This window comes from Daucus carota, chromosome 8, assembly GCF_001625215.2.
Source record: "Daucus carota subsp. sativus chromosome 8, DH1 v3.0, whole genome shotgun sequence".
NCBI classification, from domain to species: Eukaryota; Viridiplantae; Streptophyta; class Magnoliopsida; order Apiales; family Apiaceae; genus Daucus; species Daucus carota.
This window is the reverse complement of record NC_030388.2, coordinates 19430712-19458571: the sequence shown is the minus strand read 5'-3', so window position 1 is coordinate 19458571 and position 27860 is coordinate 19430712. Positions and strand designations below refer to the sequence as shown.

The 27860-nt window shown below is 34.7% G+C and overlaps 2 protein-coding genes across 2 annotated transcripts; one reads left to right on the top strand and one right to left on the bottom strand.

Annotated features, from left to right (window-relative positions):
- Nucleotides 1–85: 85 nt before the first annotated feature.
- LOC108199412 (DNA damage-binding protein 1) lies at nt 86–14315 on the bottom strand. The gene is made up of 19 exons (XM_017367215.2): nt 14053–14315; nt 12996–13044; nt 11164–11223; nt 10976–11067; nt 9740–9791; nt 9578–9640; nt 9400–9449; nt 9236–9311; nt 8810–9019; nt 8547–8653; nt 8313–8421; nt 7394–7594; nt 7088–7303; nt 5704–5814; nt 5096–5371; nt 4163–4437; nt 1837–2188; nt 1010–1294; nt 86–840 (listed from the first exon to the last, which is right to left on the bottom strand). Exons 1-19 carry the CDS (start codon nt 14154–14156, stop codon nt 259–261), a joined length of 3270 nt encoding a protein of 1089 aa, XP_017222704.1. The 5' UTR covers nt 14157–14315; the 3' UTR covers nt 86–258.
- Nucleotides 14316–25026: 10711 nt separating this feature from the next.
- On the top strand, nt 25027–27366 carry LOC108197674 (protein kinase PINOID). The gene is made up of 2 exons (XM_017365363.2): nt 25027–25869; nt 26447–27366. Exons 1-2 carry the CDS (start codon nt 25289–25291, stop codon nt 27213–27215), a joined length of 1350 nt encoding a protein of 449 aa, XP_017220852.1. The 5' UTR covers nt 25027–25288; the 3' UTR covers nt 27216–27366.
- Nucleotides 27367–27860: the final 494 nt, after the last annotated feature.

Sequence of the window (27860 nt, the reverse complement as noted above, 5' to 3'; positions counted from 1 at the left end):
CTCAAAATAAACAAAACCAAGAAATTTATAAATGTACACGAACTGTTTGCAGAAATCAGAATAGAGAAATGTAAAGTTATAGACATACAATAAAAGAAATCTATAAAAAAACAGCATACACTTACAGAGCGTACAGTAATGTAAAGATGTTGCATGTTTAACAAAGTAAATTACAGACCTCACAAGCAAAAAAAAGACAAATTTAGCAAAGAGAAAAGAAAAAAGTCAACTAAGCAGACATAGAATCAAGCAGCAACATTAATGCAACCTGGTTAACTCCTCTACTCTCTTCATAAGTTCCTCCACCGGTACAGTCATAGCCTTTGAAACCTCTTCCATTTTACTTCGGCTAAGATCAAGAAATGATTCGATCAGATCCCCATCTAGGAAATTTTTAGCATCTGCAGTTTTCTTCTCGCTAGAATAAGATCGCCATTGTTCATGACTCAATCCTCCAACGCCCTTTATTACCTTCCTCAAATTAGACTGAAGCTTATCTAAGAAACTGTACTGATCTTGAGGAAGTGAGGCAACTACCCCAATGACACCATTAACAGTTCCAAAAATGCAGGTTGGAATCTGGCCAACATCTGAATCTGGCATTCGCATGACAAGGGAACCATGTCTGAACCGATTAACAAACTCGCCAAGATGGTATTCACCAACCACCTCAAGACGGCTCCGCTCTTCATCAGTGGCACCTTCACTGTTCTTTCTGACTGTGAAAAGGTTAAAATTATTCTCAGCGCCAAGGTAAATGTCATCATCGAGAATCTCGACAGCTGTCATCCAATTAGCATTGTAGTCACGGGCTCGCTCCTCAATAGCACCTTCCTCGTGCTGAAAGACCACCAAATAGTAAATTAAGCAATGAAATTAAAAGTAAACAAATCTATTAAGAATCGCATGAATTTCAATGGGGGAGGGGTGGGGAGGGGGGGGGGGGGCATTTTTTTGAGGCACCATAATCAGAGAGGTCAATGGTTAGTATACTGACATAAATGCTTACCTTATAAATCAGCAGAGATATAGATTTCATCAAGTCGCCAACAACAATAAAATCTCCTCGAGTTTGTACATATAGAGCAAGTATATGTCCATGATGCCCACATTCAGATTGCAACTCACGGGTACCATCATCACGAAGCATCCATTTGTATAACTGAATCTTTTGATTGATAGCAGCAAGCAGTTTACCATTGAAGGCATTTAGGGAGTAAACAGCACCCTTGGTTTCTTTCTCTGCAACCAACTGCAGCTTTCCATCTTCGACTAGGAATACCAGTATTCTCCCCTAAAATTCATGAACAGCAGATTCAGACAAAGGTGATTTAACAATTAAAAGGAACTAAATCAAAAACCACACAAGTTTATGCTACAAGGCAGCTTGCTGACCATGACATTAATACAATCAATAAGAGAATGTAGGAACCAAAAAAACAATATAGTTATATAATCATAACTATCCTTTGACATCAGTAACTAATGCATCAATTGGAGACTGAAACATAAGATAGAAGCACCCAGATGATCCAGTAGGTAACTGTCACCAGTTCTGCAGAGAGACCCTATCCTTTTCTTTATCCAGAGACGATATTAAAAGTTTGAGTACTAAAATGAGAGTAGTATCTACTAGTCAAATTATGAGGTGCAGACCTATTGTTTACACATAATAGAAATACAAAGAACAAAAATGAGCGCAACCTATATAGCTTGTCCACTTATAAGAACTTATGGGACGTCACGAATGGTCTAATCAAAAAATCTGTGCATATTCCTTATTTAATGTAAGAATCAAGTATTGATAAAAAAACAGTATGCATTTAAAATGTTAACCTTGCTTGGTTCGTTCTCCTCTGGCATAACATATGCAGTCCCAACGCAATAATAGACATTATTATCATCCGAGAACGAGCAACTCAGAATGGAGCAACCATATTCAAACTGGTCAAGTGAGTAACTTGATATGAACTCAAAAGTCTGATCGTCTAACAGGCGTATAATGTGCATCTCTGTGTCTTCTGCACTAGACTGGTTGTACTTTACACTGCACAAGGCAAAAGTCCGAGATTGCTCTTGATGACAGATACGACGTGCATGTTCCCCAAGTGGGATCGAACGAATGTGAAGTTTCTGAATATCATCAATCGTGCCTATTGTCAACTCACCTTCTTTTGCAATTGCAAGGCTGTTCAGAGACAGAAAGGCATCATCAGAAATTCGTAGTACTACAAAGGCATTATTTAGAAAGGGTTTAGGCATATACTAATATTTCCAGTTCATCCTGTTTGTACAAAAAGATCATCAATATTCTTACCAACCATCATACACGATTACACGTACACCCGCTTTTGTAGCTTTATAAGATGTGCAAAACCAAATAATTTTCAGAGACCATATACATTAGTTCCAAAATAAGTATGAGGTATAAGTATTTCATCATTGGTTTCATTAATATGATCAGATATTATTGTAGAGCCGTGCCAAATTATATACGATGACCATAAAGCTATATTGTAGTTTATAACTGTAACCAGATCGGTTGACAGGTGTTAAAGAATCTAAAACAGTAATTTTTAACTTTAACTGATATCTGAGGACCAAGGCAAGTTCTCTACTCTCTTCTCGAGATTGGCCAAATTTATCAAAGGTAATCAGAAAGGACTATATTAGTATATTGTTAGCTACTGAACTATCCCAGTTCCCTTGACAAACACAGACTTAAAAAGGACCCACAAGACCAACATATATATTGTGTCTATTGTGTAACATGTATCAATTTATTGGTTGCCAAATGTAAGATCTGAAAGTATCTTGAGTTGATTGTATATGTAAATTAAGGAGCAGAGAGTAATATTTTGAGATTTATAACTACAACCTTATGGGGTACTAAGTTATGACAATTGCTACTAGGATGAGGCAATTGAATTAGTTCAAAACAGTTTGAACACTAAAGTAGCAGTGATATATGAACAAAGACTTCTACTAATTTTCCACATTTGTAAAATATTTGTTGTGCTCAGAAATATCACGTCCCCATTCTCTGTGCCCGAGTAGAGGTGTCACAACACAAAACAATTCCATACTGGATTTGTTGGTCTCAAATTAGAATGTCTTCATCGCCGCGAGAGAACATTCCAGAATGAAGATGTTGAAAAATACAGAAGACAACATATATTCATGGGTTCAATATATGAGCTTGTACCATACTTATTGTTGTAAGATAAAAGACTGTAGAGAAACTAGGATTTCTCTCAGTAACGTGACGAAAAGAAAAAGATGCAATTTTGCTTTAATTTCTATTTCCATCTTTTGCATTTACAAACAGAACAATAGTATAATGTAGATGTATCTCAGATACCACACAGAGGTATGTATCTGTTTAAATATTAAGTATTTCAGTGTCTGTCTTGCTACTGTCCAAATGCTTCCCCCTTAAACATATTATAGCATTCTGACTATAGTGTATGTTTGGCTAATCTTAATTAACTTCTGATAAGAGGCAAGTAATACCTAAATAGGTGCTTGTGTCATACTGAAAAGAACTTATGTAAGAGAAGAGAACCTCATCATATCATAATAACGGTCATTGAATTTAAACATCTTCAAATTTGCTAGCCCAAAAATCATGCATTACTTTAACCTGTCTATCAAATACAAACCTGTAATAATATCTCAATATATATACTGATAATATCTTTAAACATGTACTAACAATTATAATATATTACATTTCTTTATTCCTGCTAATATAAATGAATTTGTAACTCTTTTTATTAGTTACGATGTTTATGGATGAAATTTAATAATTTGATAAATTATGATCTGACCTCTTACTAGTGGACAAAAGTTAAGACAGTGTCATCGAGTTGCAAATTTTTATAAAATACCTAAAAAGGCACTTGTATACTTGTGTCCCCCACCATGTACCCCAGTCAGAGTAACATAATTTGGCGTTAAACATGAATAGCATTAGCAAGAGGACGCTAACATGAACAGCACTAACGAGAAAGCAACAAAAAGATCTCAATATATTAGCAAATTGATTTCAGGAACCCAACTGACAGAGCAGAAGCTACAGTTGATTACAATTTACCACTTACTGATCGAGGCATCTAGCAAATATATAATGACTCTTTGGAAAACTCAAAAGCGGACTCACCTGTCAGGGAAAGCGGCAGAGTTGAAAGGGCACATATGACTAACTTCTTTTAGGTTCACATTGCTGTAGAGCAGTTTCTTATTGCTGCTGTAAATGACAGTTGGTCTGTCTGAGGCAGCAAAAACATGTGTAGTACTCTTCGATGAGAAAGTTCGTAGGGTAATTGGTTGGGTCCCGAGAGACACCTTTTTCCTATCCGTTAGCTGACCAGTTGTCAGGTTCAACAAAAAGTTAAGAAGATGTCCATCTCCAAGCGCACATAACAAGTAAGAAATCTGGTACATTAAACAACAAACTTGATCAGGGTGCAAGAAAACTATGAGCATCGAGCAATAACAGACGTACAGACTAATGATAACATGTTTTCAAGGGTTCTTGCAGGAATGGAGGCACCAAGGACACCGAACACTAAATACTTTTTTTCTACAGAGGCATAGGCTAATAAATAATAAAATAATTGCTCCATAGTGGCAAGACATTAATTACTTTTTACTTCATAACTTCCAACACATTATTAACGAGTGATCAGAATAAATGGGCATATGCTTAAATTAATCATCAACGAAGATCGCTTCGTTCCTAACTTAATTAGGTTAAATGACAAACAATACCTGAAGTAAGACAATTAAGTGCCTAGATTGTTCACCATAGTGTTTTCACATAATGACCTAAACAATTCTATATTCCTTATCCCAAATTAATTAACGCGGGCATTAATATTTAACAACTGAACCCTTGGACATGTTACACAATCATCAGAACACGGCACATGACAGTATTTGTTAACTGGAACGGGAATGGTTAATGGCTGAAAGCCGTTTCCCAAGTGTCAAAAATCATGTTATGCGGCTTCTGCAGGTCGCCAAAGCACTAAAAAAAAAAACATGAAATTGAGTGAGAAGTTTACACAAGAAATCATAAGCCCAGACTTACCCCTTCAAACGTACATAAAAGAACTGAACGAGGTATTATCTCTCCTCCTAAATGTTCCTTGGTAACGAGGTTCAGATCAGGAAGAGAAAAGATCCTAACACTTATGTCAGTCCACATTCCAACTGCAGCTAGGCTACTGTAGCTGGAATTACCACCGATGGGGTTTATGTCAAGACATGACACATCATACTCCAGTTGTGCATGTTTAACTTCATTCAGTATCCCATCACCAATTTCCAGGTAAACCAAATGGCCACCGCCAGCAGCTAATAAAACCTGTGAAACAGCAGATAAAGTGCAGCAAGTGAAATAAATATAGAAAGAAGAATCCAGTATTAACAGAGACACATGTGAACCATCCAAAGACCATCTCTTCTTACATTTTTACAAGTTACAACTCTAGTAATTGAAGAAAAAAGGTTTTCACCTTTCTATCATAACCAAAACAATAGGGTCCAGCTTTCTGCTGAAACTCATATATTATCAGGAGAATCAGCATTAAGATTGCTTGGGTGAATCCTATTCCTATCCATCTACTGGAGATACCATAATAACGAAAATGCAAACCAAAAATGAAAAAATAATAATTAAAAAAAACGGAGACAAACCTGAGTGGAATTAGCAGTTGCAACATTGACCGAGTAGCCTGGTGGAGCTTTCCACTCATTTCGAAGCTCCCTAGAAGTTGAACTGACCAGTCTTACAGAGCTTGAGGTAACCTGATACAGACATACATTGGCAACCGCAAAGCGAGTGAGTTTTCAACTCAAAGCAAATCTTTAAAAAATTAAAAATTCAGTTTGGTTGGGCAGGCAATGGGGAAAAATGGCAAGAGACAAAAAATCATCACTAGAATTTGCACAAAAGAATCATAAGTAAGAAAGCAGCAACAAACAAATAGTTATTCCCTGCATTCAGCGTACTCATGTGATATTATTGATCTCCATACCTACTCTCCAATATTATAAGAAATATATTTACTTGAGTACATCACGAAGTGTGATACTCCCAACAAGAAATTTTCTGGGAGAAAGATTGTAAACACAAACCAATAAATAACAGGGCCAGGATACAAGAGAAATCCATATTATGCAGCAGGTTGTGAGCTTTAAGTCAGAGACTTGAGACAACTTTGCCCAAGTACATAAATTTGGCCACAAATACCCAGAAATGCCTTTAAAGAAAAGGAAGGAGTGGGAGATAAACGCAAAACCCTTAGATTATTTCCCAAGTATTTTTAACTGGGAGAGGATTAGTTACTTACAGGATTAATTATAACTTGGTGAATCGATAGAAGCTTTCCAAAATTACAATGTGTTACACGACTATAGGTGTGGGAGTTAACATGGGTACAGATCCAACCATTGGATGCATAACTCTAAGACCGTTAAGCCTTGAACCCAATTCAGACCTTTTTGCAAGCGTCAACTACAACTTCATCAGATGCATTTGATACATTATTATGTATTACAATTTAGAGAAACGTATATAAAGTACTATCTAAAAGTCCTTGCTAGAAATGCCTAGAGGAATCAATTCATTTCGAATATGAATGATACAGCGTGAAGTAGCCAGTTGATTATAAAGGAGTTCATGCAGATACCAATCTGTGTCGATGTCTATCATTTTGATGCAAGAATGCAGACAAAGTGAAGATTTGTGCAAAATAAGTTTTGCATCATAAATTTTCCTAATAAATAACATGTGTCTATAACACTTTGGTTCACAATCCAGACTTTAAATATACGTATTAACAAATGTTGAAATATTATTTATAACCGCAAAGGAAGTATGACTCGCACTGATTTCACATATTATTTCTGAATGATATACCTTGTGATCAATTATAATTTTTTCATGCATCAACAAGCATAAACGAGTTCTAGGGGTTGGGGGGAGATGTCGAACACATGTTAAATTTGCAAGTAGTAATATGGGTAATGGGTTATAGAAGTGCAGGAGGGATTGAACCCAATACTATGCAGCAATTACCTGTACGAGTTGATCATAAACAGCATCATGGCAGAACAATGTCTGAACTTGAGAGGAAAACCCCTCTATTTCAGTCTCTTCCAACTCATCCTCAATATTCATTGCCAAAATTCGAGTCTCGCTGATGAAGCTAACCACCAAAAATGTGTCAAATGGATCATCGGTAGCTGATCGTAATGACCACATTCCTTTAATGCCTTGAAGTTCTACTGATGCCTATAGGTGCAAGTTCACATAAGTTTCTCATTAAATAGGTATTTAGTGAAGAAAATAATGGTGATGAAAAAAACTAATTGAGACAGAAACCTGTTCATTGATCCCAATTCCATTGCGTACTATTCGAAGGGAACCATCTTTGAAGGCTCCTGAGCAAGTTACAACTTGACCTTGACCTTGCCTCTCTAAATCTACCACACAGAAGTCCACAATTGGCCCTAAATTTACATATCTTTCTAAAGCTTCTACATAAGAACCTTTCGCATCAGGCTGGAGATTTAGTTTTATGAGCTGTAGCAAAAAGTGACCATGTCAGCTCAACTTTCTCATATATAAATAAGACGAAAAGGAAAAGGCACAAGTGCAGTTTATAAGACAAACAAACATACTTCACGATAGGGACACCCATCATGTAAAGCATCAAAAATAAACACAATTACAATATACAATAGTATAATAAGTTGATAATACTATTGTATATTGTACAATCTACGAGGAAAAAAAAACTGTATTTATTCAGGAATGTTGTCAATTCATCATGTAAATTCATGACCTCAAGTGCTTTCCAAAGAAGCCTTGCGTTTATTACCCAGATAAAAGCTTCACCACAAGTTTGTTTGCAGAAAAACAATTTGGAGTACATTTATTAAGCAGTAAATATTGATAGATATTGAAGCATGTCTCATTGTCCACTACTACCTCAGACATTTCAAATGCTACTTGCTTATAAACCATGATTCCATATAAGAAACTACAATGCTTGACAACTCCAGTTTCTCAAATGGACACTGAGAATATAATTGATATATTTCACATTATATATGAACAATAACACACCACCAATGTCTACTTCAGTCCAGAATTGTTCTAAAATATTGGAAAAACAATCACTCGACGAAGATATCGCTTATGTTATACTCGCGTATAATTAATACATTCAGTTAAAATTGCATAACATCTACTAATTCTGATACGAACCAAGAAGCAGTTAGCATTCTTGTTGACATACCTGTGAATCTCCATAACTTGACCCAACATATACAAACGCATTATCAAGATATGATATCGTCGAAGCAATAGAAGTTTCCCCAAGGAGCTCAATTTTCAAACCAGTAACTCTAACGGGAAAAAAAAATACTTATAAGAGCCACGTACAATAAATTGCAAAAAGGGAAAAAAAGTTTATTTATATCAATTATAAATCAGACAATCACACTGGTAAGAAATAGAATGTGACACTCACTTCTCCTTTTCATGGGTAATAACAAGTAGGTGAAGAAGCCCATTATGATCACCTAGCAAGTACCTCGAACCATCAGCATCAACTCTCCCATAGGATCTTGTAATGGCCTAGAAAAGATAGAGCATGGTTTATGGTAAATAACCATCCATTAAGCATATGTCAAATAATATAACTCTTATAAAGACCTAAGAAAAAGATCACTGGAAAGAAGTATAAGAACAAAGAGCTTTGCAGAATCAAATAATATCAGCACAGAAACTTACAGGTCTGATTGGGATAGCTTTGAATGCAGAGGCACTGCAGTACACAATAGTTTCTTCCCCAATGATTAGGACACCACAAAGAGGTGGTGGCACAGGTATTAGTAAATCTGCCCCATTATCAAGGTTGTTCTGTGACCAAGGACCCTCAATGAAGTCTTTATCTTTTAAAGCGACCTCGTATGTTTTAACATGTCGAGCATCCTTGTTATCCTGCAACAAAGCAACAAAATGATTAAGATAAGTGCAGTAGCCATAGGTTACATGATGCAGACGGAAAACAGAGCCATGATTGACTGTTATGAGTATCAGTAATATATTCATCTAAATATCCAAGTAGACATCCCAAAAGAAAACTGCAGTGGGAATATCATGAATGAAATAACAAGCAAACTTTAATGATGCAAGTATGTATATCGAAGCTTGCACCTGGTAAAGTACAACAATTGTAGGCTTTGGACAACCATAAAGAAATTTGATGTCCAAAACTTGAAGTTCCTCAAGCCTGCAAAACATAAAGCATAAAAGTCAGAGAAATTGGAAAATTCAGGTTTCAAATAAAAGATACATACGAGTTACTTTTGAGAGCATACCTTATGTTAAATGCTTCCTTCAACTGGCCTTTATTATCGAATGGAATGACCTAAATTAACATAATTAACACACATGTCAAAGTAGAGAATAAGAAATTAAGGATGTTCATAAGCTGGTTTGAAAGATAAGAACTTTAAAACAATATCAGACAACATTCTAGTGGATTAGGATTAAAACCTTAAACAACCCATCATACAGGTGCAGTCCAATTAGTCTGCAATCTGGATCAATTATACCAATCTACAAAATAACCCACCAGGAATCATGATGTATAATACATGGTATAAACATAGGGTTAAATAGGCAGTAACATTTAGCAGGCCACCAAATTATCATTACCTGACCATTGTCCGTAGGACGCCCTATACGATCGGAGACATCCCCCATTGCCCTACACAAGGACATGCTTAGGTTAGAAAAGAAAATAATTTAAAAATCATACTGCATCAGGGCAATATAATATAACAAGTCTAGATGCTACTATAAAGAGATTAGCCATATATACTGACTCGTGAGTATCACTTGTCAATCAACACATTAGCTGCAAATCTCTCTTTCTTGTAGTTCTAGCAATTATGCCTATACGGGCACCATGCTCATTTACATCCCAGAAGATGCTATATACACACATATAATCGCAGTATCCTTGTCTAATTATATCATAAGTTTTAGCAAGTGTGCTGATTATAATACACAAAGCAAAGATATTTTGTTATTTTGTTCTCGATTATTAAGTAAAAATAATCAACAATACTATAACTTAAAATTGGAACATTATTTGCCAGGGCTATATTTACACAAGGCACTCATATTTAAGAGTACAAAGGAAGAACTTATTAATTTGGTCTTTACACACTGAAGTGTGTCTATATATGTGCGCAAATAGCAAATAGCAGACCTAAAAAAAGTGGCAGACCGAAGTTGGACCGAGCACATGTCTCGGCCCACCCTGAAACTTCAGGTCAAGTATATTTTGTATAGATTTATAGCATATACGTTCAGTTCTCACGTTCACTTCTCTCAGTGTGTGTAGCGTTATTTTTAATGAAAGCACCATTGTTCAAACCAATTCAGCAGCAATGTTTGATTTTCAACATTTTAGTTAAGTTCATTTTCTTCTTCTTTTAATAATCACTCAGTTACTTTTTTTTTTAAGCTGGGCCCACCCTGGATTTTCTTCCTGGGTCCGCCACTGCCTAAACAATAATGATATTCCCACCATGACAAAGGCACTTTACTGTCAAGAAAAAAACATTAATTACATAAAACAGGGTCCGGGGAGTATGTGGCGGCAATTCTAAGAATCCAGGTGCAAAAACAATTACACTACAATATGTGCACTAAATAAATTTTAGGGTGCTACTAATCTAAGGTATCTGGTAAAATGACTAAATGAGGATGCCAATTATTCTACATCATGAGCACTAAATAAATTTTGGGGTGCTACTAGTTTATGGTTATCTGGTAAAGTGAGAATGTTCAGTCACCCAGAATACAGGAAAGATCTCCATTGTATTGCAACTAACTATCAACCCATAGAAAAACTTAAACTAGGTTTACAGAAGCATCTCATACCTCGTAATAACTTCACCTGCCTCTGGATCCCACTGAAGTACGCAAAATTTATACCTTTCTGTAGCAATGAATAGAAGATCTTGAGTTTCACCCTGCCATTAAAGAACCAAAAATTGTATATGACAATGCATTCAAGAAAAAAACCCAATTCTTCCTTCATAAGATATTAAGAGAATCATTTTACTCACATGAGGGCGAAAAAGTTCTAGAGTTGCGATTCTTCCATATATCGGCACGTCCAACATGGGCTGCATAAAATTAACTTTAGATTTTAGGCCAAACCGAAAAATGGAACATGTGAAAACTGTTCATATAGCCACATGGATCATCTGACTTGAGAGGCACCAAGGAGGTGGTGCCCATGTAAAAAATTGTGGAACAAATACAAGTAGAAGAAGCATGTGCCACCAAGACACACCAGCCACCGCCTACATCATGCACTAAGACACAAATACAAAGTTGAAAAAAAAAAACATTTTACACAAGTAAAAGCTAGGAAGCACGGACTCTTCGTTTTGGCTGCCGTATGTGAGTCTGGCTCGCCCGACTCGGGGACTCGGCCCCGACCTCGGCTGAGTGCATATCAGACTTGCCAGGTGGGAAGTTGGGGGAAAACGGAGGGCCCCGACTCAGGGCAGACACGTTTAGGACTCAGCCCAAGTAAGAAAAAGCCCAGCCCAATGTTTTTGTAACCCAACTTTATTAGCAGCTACCTATATATACACACACCTTTTATATATACATACAAACCTCATCATCTCTGCCTCTATAACTTATTTTTAGGAATGAAATTTTCAGTACTTGTTGTGGATTATGACTTACGAATGAAAATGTTAAGTGTTTTACTTATCCAAAATTTATCATGAACATCTATATATATACTCCCTCCGTCCCACCCATTTCTTTACACTTTCCTTTTTGGGATGTCCCATCCAATTCTTTACATTTCAAAACTTACCAAATATAGTCAGTGGGTCCCACCGCTTCTCCATTTTTTTTCCTTTTCACACTACTTTTACTCCACTATCTTCTTTTCATACATTAAAAATCAATGGTTCCCACCACTTCACCCACTTTTCTTTCTACTTTTCATTATTTTATACATATTTATTAATCTCCGTGCCCAACCCATTTGATAAGAAATGGGAGGGACAGAGGGAGTATTTATTTATTTTTGTTTATTTGCTGAGTATCATATCCAAGACTCTTCGACGTCTGGCGAATACCTGAGTCCCCATACCCGAGTCGACGTATTCGAGACCGTGCTTCCAAGAGTAAAAGTAAAACCCACCACCTATCTTTTTTGTTGCATTATTAACCGAATGAGAAACTTATGATGCCAGATACCTTAATTGTGTTTGACTAGTAAAAGCCACTATAGAGAAAGCATTGTTTCTAAATCAACATTATAATTGTGCTTCTCTTTAACAAAAGGCTTCAACAATAAGATAGTGGAACGAGACTTGCATATTTGTGAAACTACAGTAATCAATTCTTTGAGTAAAATTCATGATATTGTTTTGCAAGTGGAAGAGGCCATTGAGTAAAAAATTAAATTCATTTATATTTTACAAAACTATATCAATTAGACTATCAATACTGCATCAAATAGCGGTATTGTTACTTATTTATTTGATTTGTGAAGAGGTTACATAAGCCATCCTAAAACTATACAAACAAGTTACAGAGCCTTCAGTGTCTGTTGATGTCTATCATTGGTGGTGCTCGAATTTGATCAGGTCGGTTAACTCAAGCTGAAATTCTCGCTTCCGCTTCGTCTTATATACTCTTCCATAAATAATTCAAATGGAAGTTTACACGTAACAACACCCCATATTGATATACTCCTAAAGGTCACCTAGCAGGGTTATTCGATGTGGCACCCATACTAAATTTGATATATATATTTTTAGATTTCAATAATCCAGGAAAAGACTACATAGAGGTATGTACAAGGATAGAATACACTATACCAAAACTGTGTAAAATGGATAGTCCATTGTAACTTATAACAACTCACCTGCAGACCTTGCGCAGTAAGTAAATGAATCTCAATCCGAGTGCATTTTCTGTCGAAATATTGCAACTTCAGTTTAGCATTAAAAATTAGTCCATGGAAACACAAAAGGTAGCAAAAGAATGATAATGTGAAGGAGTTGCACATCAGAAGTGCAATACACACACAACAAAAGGGAAAACATGACTTGCCTTGGCTATGAATCACTCAAAAAACAAAATTCTATAAACAAATAATTCTGGCTAAGGCAAGCCATTTTTCTCTTCCTTGATCATATTAAAAAAAAACTATATTAACATTACTATCTGTTTTCCACAAGAAAGTCTTTATAACTTGAGAAAGCTTCTTATAAATTCCTCTAATTAGTTTTTCTATTTCATTTCATCTCATCTAATTCTAGTTAAAACAGTCCCTAGTGATGTAGAATGTCTAGAAAAGATTCTAAATTATCTACGTACTTCTGTAACCTCACATGAAAAAATTATTTTTCCCTACAAAAATGAGACTGACGGTAGAAGTAAAAATGAGACTCTGCACATATGAGAAGTCAAATTAACATAATATACGGGAAACAAAATGTCACATTTTGATAGCATTAATATACAGACAAATATTAATTAGCTTTGACATCCTATTTATAACTGAAACCACAAAACCTCTTCATATTTGTATCATACATGTCTTCTCATGTTATTTGCCTAATACAAGATCTTCTCAATGGACTTTCTTTTGATACACCAAGTAGTATAATTTCCGCAAATACAAATCGTCCTGACTCCCACAAAACCGAGAAAAACACAACCTTCCTGCCACAATAAGTCATCTAATATCGCTATCATTTTTCTTCTGTTTTCCAACAATTAACAATTCTCGACTTGAAATGAAACTAACTGACCTAAACACATCGGAACTTGCGAATTCTAAACTATTAGATAAGCAATACCCGAAGCTATAAACCCTAATTTAGCAAATACCTAAAAGAAATAATATTACAAAAGCGAAAGCGTAAATTAAAGCAGCGTAGATCAAACAAGTGATACAGAGAGAGGCGAAAGCATACGCAATGATGAGATTGAGCTCTTGAGGACTAGTGAAGTTTCCGACGCATGAGTGTGTAACATTCGTCGGCTTGTGCGCCGTCACTACGTAGTTGTATGTACTCATCTCTCTCGCTCTCTCTCGCTCTCGTTCCTATCTCTATCTCTCTCCCTCTTTCCGTAAGTGTGGAGGTTGAAAATGATGCGGTTCAGGTATGTGAGGGAGGGGGTGTGACTGAATTTGTAAGTTGTTGGTGGTGGTGGTGAAACGGTGTCGTTTGGGTAGGGTAGTGATTAGTGCAGGGGTGAGTTGAAGATATGGGCCTTTTGGTGTTGTAGTTGCATTGGAATTGGGCACTTGGGCTAGCTAGCTATATATAATTATGGTGAGTACAGCGGGGTTTGAAATCTTTTACTAGTTTGTTTAAAAACACGCTGTCGTAAATATAATATAAAAAATAAGATTCTTAAAATATTAAGTTCTGACATCACTTTTTAAAATATAATATTATATATGAGATGAGTTAAGACATTCAAAAATATAATAACTTCAATACTTCTCTTTATACTTGCTTCTTATTCATATTTTATTCATATAAATGAGAAAGAAGTGTAAAAAGATAAATGTAGGAGTTAAAGTTGGAGAAAAAATAATATTTATACTCATAAATAAAAGTTAAGAGCTAGTAGATGGTCTTTATAAGAGAGTAGAGATGATGAGATCTTAAATTTTTAAAAAAAATTTACGAGCACATTGAAGCTCTCATTTTTGCATCGTCTCTTAATATTTGAAATTAAGAGCTTGTTTAGAGAGTTTTTTGAAAATGCTCTTAGCAATTTTAGTACAATGATAAGATCATGAAGTAAGAACATCTTCAACAGACTCTTAAACTAGCTCTTAAATCGATATACAAGGAGGATAATAACAAAATTGAGCTCGAAGAAGTTCTTAGTGCTCTTAAACTTCCTTTTAATTTAAGAGCTAGTAGTTAGACTCTTGATTATTTGTATGTCAAAAAAATAATAAAATAATCGATTCCTCCAATTCTTATATTAGATTCCTATTTTCAATACATGACAAATATTTGAATTCAAAATATAAATAAAATATGAGTTATGAACAAATATAAACAACATTGTATTCCTATTTTCAATTACATGACAAATATTTGAATTCAAAATATAAATAGAATATGAGTTATGAACAAATATAAACAACATTGTTGGAGTTGGCACTCTTAATATTACCATGAGCTTAATATTTTAAATTATATATAAGAGCCAACTAAGAGACTTTCGGAGATGCTCTACCAGTGTACAACATGTTCATTTTTTTTTTACCGAACCCAGAGCATGTTTGTTTTAAATAAGAGTCAGGGCTTCAAGCTGTTTCTAGCTTTAAGTTGAAAAATGTCTATTTGTGTAATAAGTCTGAAGTCATTTACTTTTATTATTATACTTTTAATAACCCATAAATCATCAATAAATTAAAATTAGACAAACAAATATTTCAAACTCCAAACTTATCACATTATCGAATAAGTCACCCTAGGTCTTAGGTCACACCTTAAGTCATGAGGCCTCATAACATCAATAATTCAATATCAACCTGAACGTGACATGTTTTAAACTTATATATATTCAGGCCTTTTGTGTATACATGTAACTTCGGCCCAGACATAATGATGTTGGGCTGTACAAGATATCAAAAGAAAGTGTAGTGATGATATCTCAGAAATCAACATGGGCCGAGCTACGTTCAAACCCAGCCTAATGCCGCTATAAAGTTTCAATACGAACTTAATAAAATTCGATGCATTCTCTCCCTCCGAACTCCCAAATTTCCTCGGTGCCTTCCCCATTTAATAAGCAACACACGTGAAAAATATTTTTTCTGTCCTTTTTTAATTATTATTTTGATTTTTTATACGTAATATATGATACGTTAAAAAATCTTTATTTACTATTTTAAAATTTTTATGAATAAAAATATAAATAATAGACTTTAATTCAAATAAAAATATTAATAATAAGTGGAAGTATGTTTTTCAATCATTTTAAATATTATATATATAACGGTCTTTCTAGTGTGTCCACACAAACAACCACTTTTTGTTGAGGTGGGGAGTTTGTACTGGTCATGTTTTTTTGCGAATTTGCAGGGGTCATATGATGTTTAGGCCACTAGAAAATTCGTATATATAAAAATTAAAATGACAACTAAAAAAACGAAAGTAAATACCAGCAACCAAAGGCAATTAAGAGGGGCTAGTAGACAGAATTAATTCAATGGTGCAAACCGGCGAGTAGACCAAATGGACATCATTCGCTGAATAACATATAACCCGGTGCGACAAAATCGAAGTATGAGATTAAAATAAAACTGCAAGATAATAGTAGTATTATTCTACTCACCACTGCCCCATCATCAACAAAAAATATTCTCATGCATAATACATCTGTCTAGCTTTGTAAACATTTTGGGAACTTTTTTCAACCTAATCCCCATTTTTTATTCAAACGTTGACTTCTACACGTTACGTATATTGGAACCCACAAACTGAAGCTTGGATTCCGTCTCCATTTGGGTACTGTTTGATCTAGCAAATGACACAATATTACACATTAATTAATAACTAAACTTACTTTGTTTAATCAATAAATTAAACAACGTTTAACAGAAGCTGACGAGGTGGCACATTTTGTCCTTTGTTATCTTATCAACTCACCAACAATATCGGCAGCTGTTTTCTCTGCCCCCATCCATCATCTCTGTGTAATCACAAACCCTAATTTATTTAAATCGCAGAATTGGAGTAGAAATGAGAAGTAAATAAGTTAATAAAGTGGTTAGAAAAGAAGCAGAATCTCTTAGAGAAAAGGTAGCATTCTCAGATTTTTAAAAGCGCTTCTATTTATTTACACAAACAGATTAAAAAAACAAAAGCCAACAAGTATCTTCGACTTTTGCTAACCAAACAGCCACATTAACACACAGATCATCCATAGCATAAACTGAAAATAGTTGTCAGTCGAAAATAGCCGCTTTTCTTATTGTGATCTGACAACAAATTCCGACTTATTTTAGTTAGTATTTGTTTTTTTTTCTCTTAATCGTAAAACAAGAATTATACTAATGTATGTGATGTTTAGATAGTGATGTCGTCCTTGTTGTTTCCATTTGGCTAACATGTCACAGACAGAAAAATTGATTCATCTTTTCCCGAGTATATAAGCATATAATTACGTAGGCTTGTCGCTATATTTTCCTCTCATTTTCTTGTGATTTATATCGCTTAACGTGGCTCTTCGTCGCATCATACACTAGAGTTATATTTGTAGGCTTGCATGTTAAGATGTCAAACATGAAAGTGAAAGCCAGGGACTGTTACGTGATGCTACTACAACTTATGTTATTTCGTGTCACGTATTTTCTCATCTGCACAAAACATGGAGATAATAATGTGCACACATTTGATTGGGACTGAATTTGATGATTTATAGAGCTATCAGAGCATGTCCAACTGGAGTTCGCTAAAAGTGGTTGGCTAAATTGCACCTGCAAGACATTATGTAAAATTTGTCAAAATTGTAAGCCATTTGCCTTCGATGTACTAATTATATTGGTTGACTATATTTAAGAAATAGTAAATTATTATTATTTCAAATTGTTATAAATAGAATGTATATTATTAATTTATCATATAGTAATAAATGATACGAAATCTTGTTACAGATATTGCTACAAGCCTGTAGTAGTTGGCCAAATATAGTCAACATCAATTGGTTGGCTATATTTTTAGACAAGGGTTATGTGTGGTTGGAGTGGAGCATATTTCACACATTATCAATAATTTTTATTAATGGCATGATTTACTGAATTTTAGCTAAAGGTTTTAATAGGTTGGAGATGCTCCAATGTCGTTGGCTAAATTGAACTTGTAAGACATTATGTAAAATTTGCTGAACCTGTAAGACATTGTGCTTCAATGGTATTGGCTATATTAATTGGCTATAATTTAAAAATAGTATATTATTAATATTTAGATTGTTATAAATAGAATATATCAGTTTAATATGGTAATAAATAATATTTAATCAGCGGGAAGGAGGAAAATAAATTGCGGGAGATAACGTGGAATTCACTACAGATCTGTAGTGGTTCGACAAATATAGCCATCCACAGTGGGTGGGTATAATTATACACAAAGACTTACTATGGTTGGAGATGCTCTCAAGAGGTTATATATGCTGGGTAAAGGAAGAAATGAACTCCAGTTAAATTCCTATTAAATTAATTGTGTTGCACAACACATTTGATTATGTGAACAATTATTTTGTACTTTTAGAAAGATCAGCAATGTTTTTCCGCATATTTTTCTCACATGAGCTTATCCTGTTCGATTCTGGGAGATTTATTGACAGAAAGTAAATATATTGATGATGCCATACTTGTGTTTAATCTTTATCTACGGGACTCTGTTAGCAGTTAGCTGAATGTACTTGGGAAATGCTAGTTACTGGACATGAGGAATTTCAGTATATTTGAAAACCCTACACACAATGGACAAAAATTATTAATTAAATTAAAGTTGGCTGATTAGAGATGATATCTGACAAGTGATTTTTATGATTGCTAAAAAAATAAAATTATAAAATAAATATCTAAATCGTGGATGGATTCATAATCAAAATATAAAAATATATATAAAATAACGTGCATAGTTTGGAGCAATTCTCTATTATCAGCGAAACGGACCTTTTATAAACAGACTGGTCTGTACTATAGACGTGACTATTGTAACATAGAAAATTTAAAAATGAACATGTAATATTAAATACGCAACTAGAATCATCGTAATTATCTTCACTTACAATAAACGAATTCTTTAATAAGTTGAGCAGGGTTGTTGATTTAAGAACAGATTATGTCCGACTGTCCCCCTATCAAAACACCGAGAATATTGGCTGGGTGTTTTCTTTCTCCGACTTCATTTATCAGTCCCATTTCATATAGGAGTACATTTATATACAGGTGTATGTGATAAATAAGCAGTGTGCATAAATAACTGTACTCGAGAAATTTTAAGTCAGTTTTTTGGGGTTGGTTTTTTGAATGTGTTATGCTTCTCATCTAATTTATTCAAAACAATTATGGGGAATAGTTTATTTTGCAAATTTTAAGTGAGTGGCACTCTGAAATTTACTCCCTCCGTCCCTCTCAACTTGTTTATATTGAGGAACGAGGTTCGACATTCATTCTAATACTCTTATAAAATATTAGTTTGATAAATTATTTTGAACTTTTTACTTCAGAATAAAAATTTACTATCTCAACTTTTATACAAAGAAGAAAAAAATAAATTAAAAAGTAGTTATGGAATTATGTTCTATATTTGCCTTTTAAAATGCGTGTCGAGTAATGTAAAAAAATGCGAGGGACAAATGGAGTACAATTTAGTGATTGTAATTACATAAAATATTATTAAAAGGGTTATCATGTAAATACAATAATTATAATAAAATAATATATTGAAAGAAATGATAAGTTGATAATTAATTAAAAAAATAACCTTGATAGCACATAAATACACCCCCAAGTTAAAATTATTACAATTCTGAATAATTGATAGAAAAAACTGTCCGAGTAAAGTTTGAACGAATTTATTTAAACAAATTTCAAACCACCTGTAATTAGGAGGTAAACAAACCAAACTGAGCTACTCGACCTCGGCTTGTAAAATATTGGATTTGATTCGATAATAATCGAGCCGAGCTCGACCTCGAACTATTTGGATGTTTTACCGAGCCGAGCTCGAGCTTCAATTTACTCGGCTCGTAAGGTTCGTGAGCCTTATCGAGCCTCTACTATTTTTAAATTTTTTTATTATAAATATATTTTTACAAATATGTTTAATATTTTATTTATAATTTATATATTTAATCGAATCGAACTCGAGCCAAACCGATCATATTGAGTTTTTGTCAATATTTGGTGACTCTATTCAAGCTTTCGAGCCGAACTCGAGCCTATCGAACTGTTTACGAACCGAGTTTCGAACATGAAATTAAAAGTTCGATCGAACTTGAACTCGAGCTCAGAGCCCCGAACTTTTCAATCGAGCTCGAGCCGAGCCTGCCAGTATTCGATTCGGCTCGGTTTCGACACCCCTACCTATAATTAATATTTCTTTCCCATTCTAATAATGATTTATATAGTATCATCATAAAATATTTGCAAACAGGCTGCATGGCAAGCTTATAAAGATGTAAATAAAGAGGAGTACATGATTGAGCTTAACAAGCTCCTTGTAGTATAATTTTCAATTTAAGCACCCACTTGTTACATTTTTGTCTCCCATTTCCCACATGGTGGTTTTTATTATATGCTCTATAAAAATATATGCAATGATCCAATAAATTAAAACTGTTTCATATGTGTTTAACTTTACTCCTCTACCCTTGAAGATGAATTATAATCCAGAAGGCATGATTTTTTGAAGTTGTAAAGTGTTTATTTTTCATGATCTCACTGCTGTGCTTTGGTGATTAAAATAAATATATTCCATGATTCTAAATATCTAGTTCCAGAAGTTTGTCACTGCTTCAAACTAATGTTTATGACATGAAATATCAAAAACAAAAGTAATGAAGGATCCCACAAGATCTGCCAAAACGAGATTAGCAATTACAAGATCTATAATTTCAAGATTACAGATACGAAAACAGGGCTTTAATCACCACTTTATTCTTGTCTCATGCCCTCAACTAAGTTTTGATCTCTTAAGTACATGATTAAACTTAATTAAATATTTAAAAGCTCTCATTTCTAAAGATACTATGAAGGTTATGTCTTTCACACAAAGTGGATTCCATGAGCTTCAGATGGTACCATTAATTCACTGTATATTGATTTCTTCTGCAAAACTGATGCATTCACCTTTAAACCTTTTCAAGAATACAATACACATTACCCTTTTAAGCCTAAGTTTGTATAAATATATAATTCATAATATAATGTTAATAATAATATCAATTCCCTCAGTTCTAAAAATGGGAGTGATTAATGACGATTACTCACCGATTTCCGTAGCTAGCCGAACTGATTTAATATCCGATTATTCAATTAATCATCTGATTAATCTCTGATGAATCCCATCAATACATGACTAATCCTTATTCTCGTGATTTTAACGACTAAATCTGATTCTCACATTCTACAACAATGCAATTTTCTGACAAACGCATGTTATATCAGTGTAATATCGGTCCCAGATATATGTGATTACATCCAAAGGGTTAATCTTTGGGAAATATTTCTGTTGCTCTCAAGTGCAAAGCCATAAGAGTTGCCACTTGAAGTACCCTACCATTTTGGCTGCCATTTTCCAATGCATCAATTTCCATCAAAACTACCATATGGGGTCCTTTTGTAACCAAAAAACAATAATTTCTAATCTAAAAAGTGTAAGAACTGGAAATGAGATGGGACCTAACATTAATTTGATTCTCATCGCTTATGGCAGAGTGGACCCTTTTGTATATATTCCAACTGTACCTTTTGCTTCCAATCTTGGTGGCACATTGGCATGCATAGCATGCTTCTTTTGTTTTTGTTTGCCCAATTGGATTTTCACTTCAATTTCTTATCCTCTTCTTTATCAACCCTCTTTTGTTTCTTATATATATACAAGCAAATTTTAGTTAAAACAACAATAATAAATTAAATAAAATGATGATGATTAGGGTTTTATTGTATAGAATTGATGATGTTATATATTTATCATCAAAAGATAATAATAATAAGTAAATAAAATCATGATGATTAGAATTATTGTATAGAATTGATGATATTATATATTTATTATCATCAAAAGATACACTAAGATAATAACTTTTTTTTCAAAGAAAAAATGTTGATAATACGTTGTCTTGCACTAAGCTGGGGTCTGCACGGAAACAGCCTCCCTATTTTTTAGAGTAGATGCATGGTCTACGTACATTTTATCCTCACCAGACCCTGCTTTAAGCGGGATATACTGAGTTTGTTTGGTTTGGTTTGGTTTACCCATTCATCTAATTGAATATGTATTATGTATTTTCAAGTAAATAATAAAAAGTATAAATGCTCATGCGATAATTACATTGTCTTTTCACCTTTGTCAATACATAAAAACATGAGATTAATTTAAGCCAAATTTAAACAAGTACTTTATAATAATATGTTAAAGTTAGATTGAGAGAAATAAATAAACAAACAGAACATATTGTTTTGTCATGTAGTTAGGTTAAAGAGTGACCAACCATTATGAATCATGTTAAGTCCATATGATAATGTTGTTGAAACTATTTCAAGGCCATAATTTAGGTTGAGAGTGTTAAGAAATAAAATAAAATCAAATAATTACAAAAATATATGGTGGACATAGTACTGAAGGTTATGACAAGTTCAATCATTTAGTCCCATCCTTTTTATCTGAATTATTGGCCCCTTTTCGAATTATCGTGGGACATGAAATGCAGAGATGAATAAGCAGCATGTCTTGATTCGAAAATTTTTATGTGGAGAAATTTTTGAAAAGAATAATTCCTGACAGAAATAAATTGCATTATAAAGTTGTCGTCACAAAACAGTTGAATGTTCTTATGATTTATTCAAAGAATGTTTTGCAATATTCGGTGAAAAATACAGCAATTCATTGCATAAGGTCGACTCTTTATAGCTCTGTACTGGTCCAACAAAACAAATTACTCACTCTTGCCGGTAAGTTTTTAACGCTTTTTCTTTCCTTTCTCATTACATGTCAATATTAATAAAAAGTAATAAAAATTATTATAATTATATTATATATATTATATATCAGTCAATTTACACTTTGTTCTTAATTTTTTCCTTCTATATTATTTTTGGCACGGGGTGGATGTAATTGTTGTACGTACGTATGTGTATGAAATTTCGTATTTGAAGCGTATACTCCGTATAGTTTACTACATTTATTTCGAAAGCTATGCCGGGCCCTTGTAGAATCGATATTTACAAGCTACCACTTCGACTTGTAGACTTTGTACCAGTAGTAGTCGGTTTTTTACTTTTTTATAGGCCATGCAACGGTTGGGTCTCTTGGGGTGAGATTAGGGGTGCCCATGGGTTATCAAAACCCGCCCAAACCGATCTAACCGACCCAACCCGACTCTAAACCAACCCGAAAATATTTAATCCGAATTTTGATTGGGTTGAAAATTATTAAAACCGATTTAAATGGGTTGGTTTAGGATTTTGCCTATAACCCGCCCATTCTAACCCGACCCGCATATTTTATTTAATTTTCATATATTTTATTTGTTTTTACTGAAACAATTTTAGGTGCCTTTCTATCTAAACTAAAAATATATTACATATTACTTAAATTTATAATAAACGCGTGAAACAATTTCTAATTTGAACGAATCATGAGTTTCGCTTAATAAGAACTAAGCTATTGGCAAATAAACTCGATAATGAGCTCACCTTATCTCGAAAAAATCGTGAAATTACAAAACTAAGTGACCTTACCTCACACTCATTTTCTAATAACCTATTCTACCCAACCCAAACCGACCCAAACCGAAATAAATTCTAACCGACCCAACCCGATGAAATTTAAACCGATCTTTAGTTGGGTTGGAAATTAAAAAAACCGAACTAAATGGGTTGGGTTAGGGTTTAACCTATAATCCGCCCAACCCGACCCGCGGGCACCCCTAGGTGAGATGAAAAATTGAAACTCTTATCACAGGTCAATTAGTCAATACTTATTTTGACTGCAACATAACGCTGCATGTAATATGCTCCACCAAACTGAAACATTGTGGGGTGGTTTGAGTGAGTTTAAATTAAGTATTTCTTACTTAAAATAAAAATAAAATAGAAGTTAATAGCATGTAATAATTTATAAGTGATTAAAATATTTGAGAAATAAGTAGAATTTATGAAACAAAAACTGGTATTCTTAGCTATTTATAAGCTCATCTTGATTTTTTACACAAATCGTATGAATAAGTGTTTTTAATTTATAAACCCAAAAACCAGATTTTTAAGCGCTTGTCAAACACCCACTATAATCACTTGCAACAAATCCTTAAATCCTCTTTGACCTAAAATCCCACTAGTTCAAGCAAATTCGAGATGTGCTCGTCAAATCTTTAAATCTAATTAGCATGATTTCAATATGAATCAGCAGATCACAATGTGGCTGTTTGGCCAAGGGCCCAAGGCAGCTTGCGGCTTGTTTTAGTTAAAAGCCGATTTCAATTTTTCTTAACTTGTTTGTGTAAAAAACCAGAAGTACTTATAAAAAATTGAAAATGATGGGGTCGTTTGGACAAACTTAAAAAAAGTGACTTCTTGCTTAAACTAAAGAAATGAAGCAGAAGTGAGAAATAAATAAGTGAATAAAGTGTTTGGAAAAGAAGCAGAAACTATGAGAGAGAAGATAGGATTATCAGTTTTTTAAAAGTGTTTCTATTTCTTTACACAAACGGGTAAGGAAAGCAAAAGTCAGAAGCAGCGAACAAACAGGCCCGATATAAGGCTTTCACTTCTCTCTCAAACATTTTAATAATTTATAAGTGTGATACACTCCATTATTTTCAAACGAGAAGCACTTTTTTTTAAAATTACCAAAACGGTCCCGATATCCATATCTCGCTTCAAAAAACTCATTTTAAAAAGAACTCATATGCCTCAACCAGCAGTGAGTCAGTAAATTTGGCGCACGTGCCAAGACCACTACGTCACCTCCCACGTCTAAGGCCATCTCACTACCTATGCCCCCTCAGCCTTTACCCCACGGTAAAAATGTACTCGTAAAGCGCTCCATTTCTCCAGATTTACCTCATCATGAAGCACTCTGGATCAAAAGCTGTAAAAAGGTCAAACCTCCTCGCACATAATTTAATACAAAAACTCCGTACTCTTACAGCATAAATACACCCAACCACCGTCTTTTTACACCATTATATCCTCTCTTTCTCTCTTCATAAACACACCCCTCTCTCTCCCAATCTCTCTACCAATCTCTCTCCCAAACTCTCTCCCAAACTCTCTCAACCTCCTTAATTTCAACTCCCTTTCCTCCTCCGTTCAAACTTTCAACATTTGACTTTCAAACTCTCTGCAAATATCTCCGTATCCGATTCGATTCAAACCGAAATTTACACCGTTCAATTAACGTAACCCAAACCAAACCAAACATATCTGATATATCGTGTTTTCGTAAAATGTTAGAGTATCGCCGCGAATACTCAGACGGCGAAGAAACAAACTCAAACACCACAAACAAAAACTCAACAAGCTCCATGAGCAGCTCCGAGAGTTGCCCTAGCTTCAGCCGCTTATCATTCGACGCGCTCGAAAACACATCGCTTTCTCACTCACCTGATCTCCTCACGCTCAAGCCGCACCGCTCCTCCGACTCCTCCGTTCAGGCCATCCGCTCCGCCACTTTCCGGCGAAAAAACTCCGGCGGCGGCCTCGGTTTCCGTGACTTCAGCCTCATTCGCCCCATCGGAAGCGGCGACATCGGAAAAGTGTATCTCTGCCGTCTCAAGAGCGATGAGAGCTGCTATTACGCTATGAAAGTGGTGAATAAAGATATTCTGGCGATGAAGAAGAAGCTTCAACGAGCCGAAACGGAGCGAAAAATACTCAAAATGCTCGATCATCCTTTTTTACCGACGCTTCACGCCGAGTTCGAGGCCTCGCATTTCTCTTGTGTTGTCATGGAGTATTGTCCTGGTGGCGATTTGCATTCTCTCCGCCATAAACAACCTCACCAGCGATTCTCAATCAACTCCGCTAGGTACATTCTTACTATATGTTTACTGTGATAACAGTTGTTCTGCACTTAATTCGTATATTTTATAAAAATAATTTCACAAAATTTATATATTTAAAATGGTTATGAATGATATAGTCATGTGAAAATGATGGTGATGAAACATTTGTTGTTTCGAAATGTAATTTTCAAATTGATGGATTCAAGGTGATATTGTTCCTTTCTTTCTCTCCAAGGACCACAGATATGAAATATGAAATAATTACATCTGTTATTTTTGTAGTCTCTTCTGTACTGTCAGTTTCTACTTTCTGTAAATACACAAATTTCGTTTTTTCCTCATTTTATTTTTTTTCAAACAACATTTTTCTTTCCGGTTTAGCCGCAAATTTTCCATTATTATACATTGCTCTCGATATATATTTCTGGTTATGGCATTTCTTGTACACTCCTCCTTTTCCCTTATCAGGCACTCTTTTTCTCCATTTCCACAAGTCACGCATTGCTTTTTATGCATACGGAAACATATATCGGCTCGTTTTTTTTACGAGATGTCGAGAGTTTGAATCTGTTGTTTAATTTTTTGTTTATTTTGTTACAGGTTTTATGCTGCTGAAGTTTTGGTAGCACTGGAGTATTTACACATGTTAGGAATAATATACAGAGACTTAAAGCCTGAGAACGTATTAGTCAGATCTGACGGTCACATCATGCTCACTGATTTTGATCTCTCATTATGCTCTGATCCCATCGTGGCCGTTGAATCACCCGATATCTCTCCTGTCTCGTCATCCTCACCGTCGGTTTCAGCGCGATCCAAATCATCTCCCATGCCATTCTCGTGTTTCTCAACCCGGTTCTTCCGGTCCAGGAAAATCCAGTCGGAAAACCGGTTATTTGTAGCCGAACCGGTGACGGCCCGGTCTTGTTCGTTCGTCGGGACTCATGAGTACGTGGCACCTGAGGTGGCGTCAGGTGGGGGCCACGGGAGTGCGGTGGACTGGTGGGCCCTGGGGATTTTTATCTACGAGATGATATATGGACGGACCCCGTTTGCTGGTGGGACCAATGCGGACACATTACGCGGCATAGTCAAAACGCCGCTAACTTTTCCAACGGAGTTTGCGTTGAGCGGGAGTGAAATGCACGCGCGTGATTTGATTTCGGGTCTATTGCATAAGGATCCGAGTAAGCGAATCGGGTCGAAACGTGGAGCGGGTGAGGTGAAGAGCCACCCGTTTTTCAAGAATATGAATTTTGCATTGATCAGGACCGTGACGCCACCGGAAGTCCCGGGATTACAAAGAAGAAATGGGATGGTTTGCAAGGACAAGAATGTGAGGAAATCGGCGCCGTTCGAGTTGTTTTAATATAAGTGATTCGAGGAAGTAGGGATTTTGTCATAGAAGAATGGTCTAATCTAACACATTTATAATATAACGATGATGTATATAATTATGTTACTCCTATAATTTATATCCGGTGCTATTACTGATGATAATATACAAAATTTATGAATTACTAGTGTTTTTGCCCGCGCTCCGCGCACGGTCTTCAAATTTTTATTGAATTTTGTTATTATTTTTCACAAATACATTTAATAAATAATTATATTTGAATTTTCAAATAAAGTATAAAATAGGAAGAAAAAAATTATATTAGACATAACTCTCTTATACTTAAGTTTATTATATATCAAGAAAATCAAAGTGAAATTATATGTCAAACAATATTAAAATAAAATTATATATCAAACAAAACATTATGTTAATAAGAACATCAAAATTATATGTCAAATCGAATAAATAGATTTGAATGACTATCCACTATAATGATAGTTATACTACATTATTGTTTCATGAGGGATTGGGCAGTCACGATTCTACCCGATCCGAGTCTAACTCGTACCGAGCGGATTGTGTTTTACCAAACCCAAATTATAGGGTTTCAGATAAAAATTTGTTTTTAAACCCGAATAATTTTCGGGCCAGGATCGGGTTTGATTCGAACCCGAC

Excerpts from the sequence above, each read along its gene's own strand:
- LOC108199412 (XM_017367215.2), bottom strand. The coding sequence starts at position 14,156 with ATGAGTACATACAACTACGTAGTGACGGCGCACAAGCCGACGAATGTT. Across the intron at positions 9,792-10,975 it reads GCAGGTGAAGTTATTACGAG|GGCAATGGGGGATGTCTCCG; the intron begins GTATGAGATGCT and ends GTCCTTGTGTAG. Across the intron at positions 7,304-7,393 it reads GAATTGGGATCAATGAACAG|GCATCAGTAGAACTTCAAGG; the intron begins GTTTCTGTCTCA and ends TTGCACCTATAG.
- LOC108197674 (XM_017365363.2), top strand. The coding sequence starts at position 25,289 with ATGTTAGAGTATCGCCGCGAATACTCAGACGGCGAAGAAACAAACTCA. Across the intron at positions 25,870-26,446 it reads TTCTCAATCAACTCCGCTAG|GTTTTATGCTGCTGAAGTTT; the intron begins GTACATTCTTAC and ends ATTTTGTTACAG.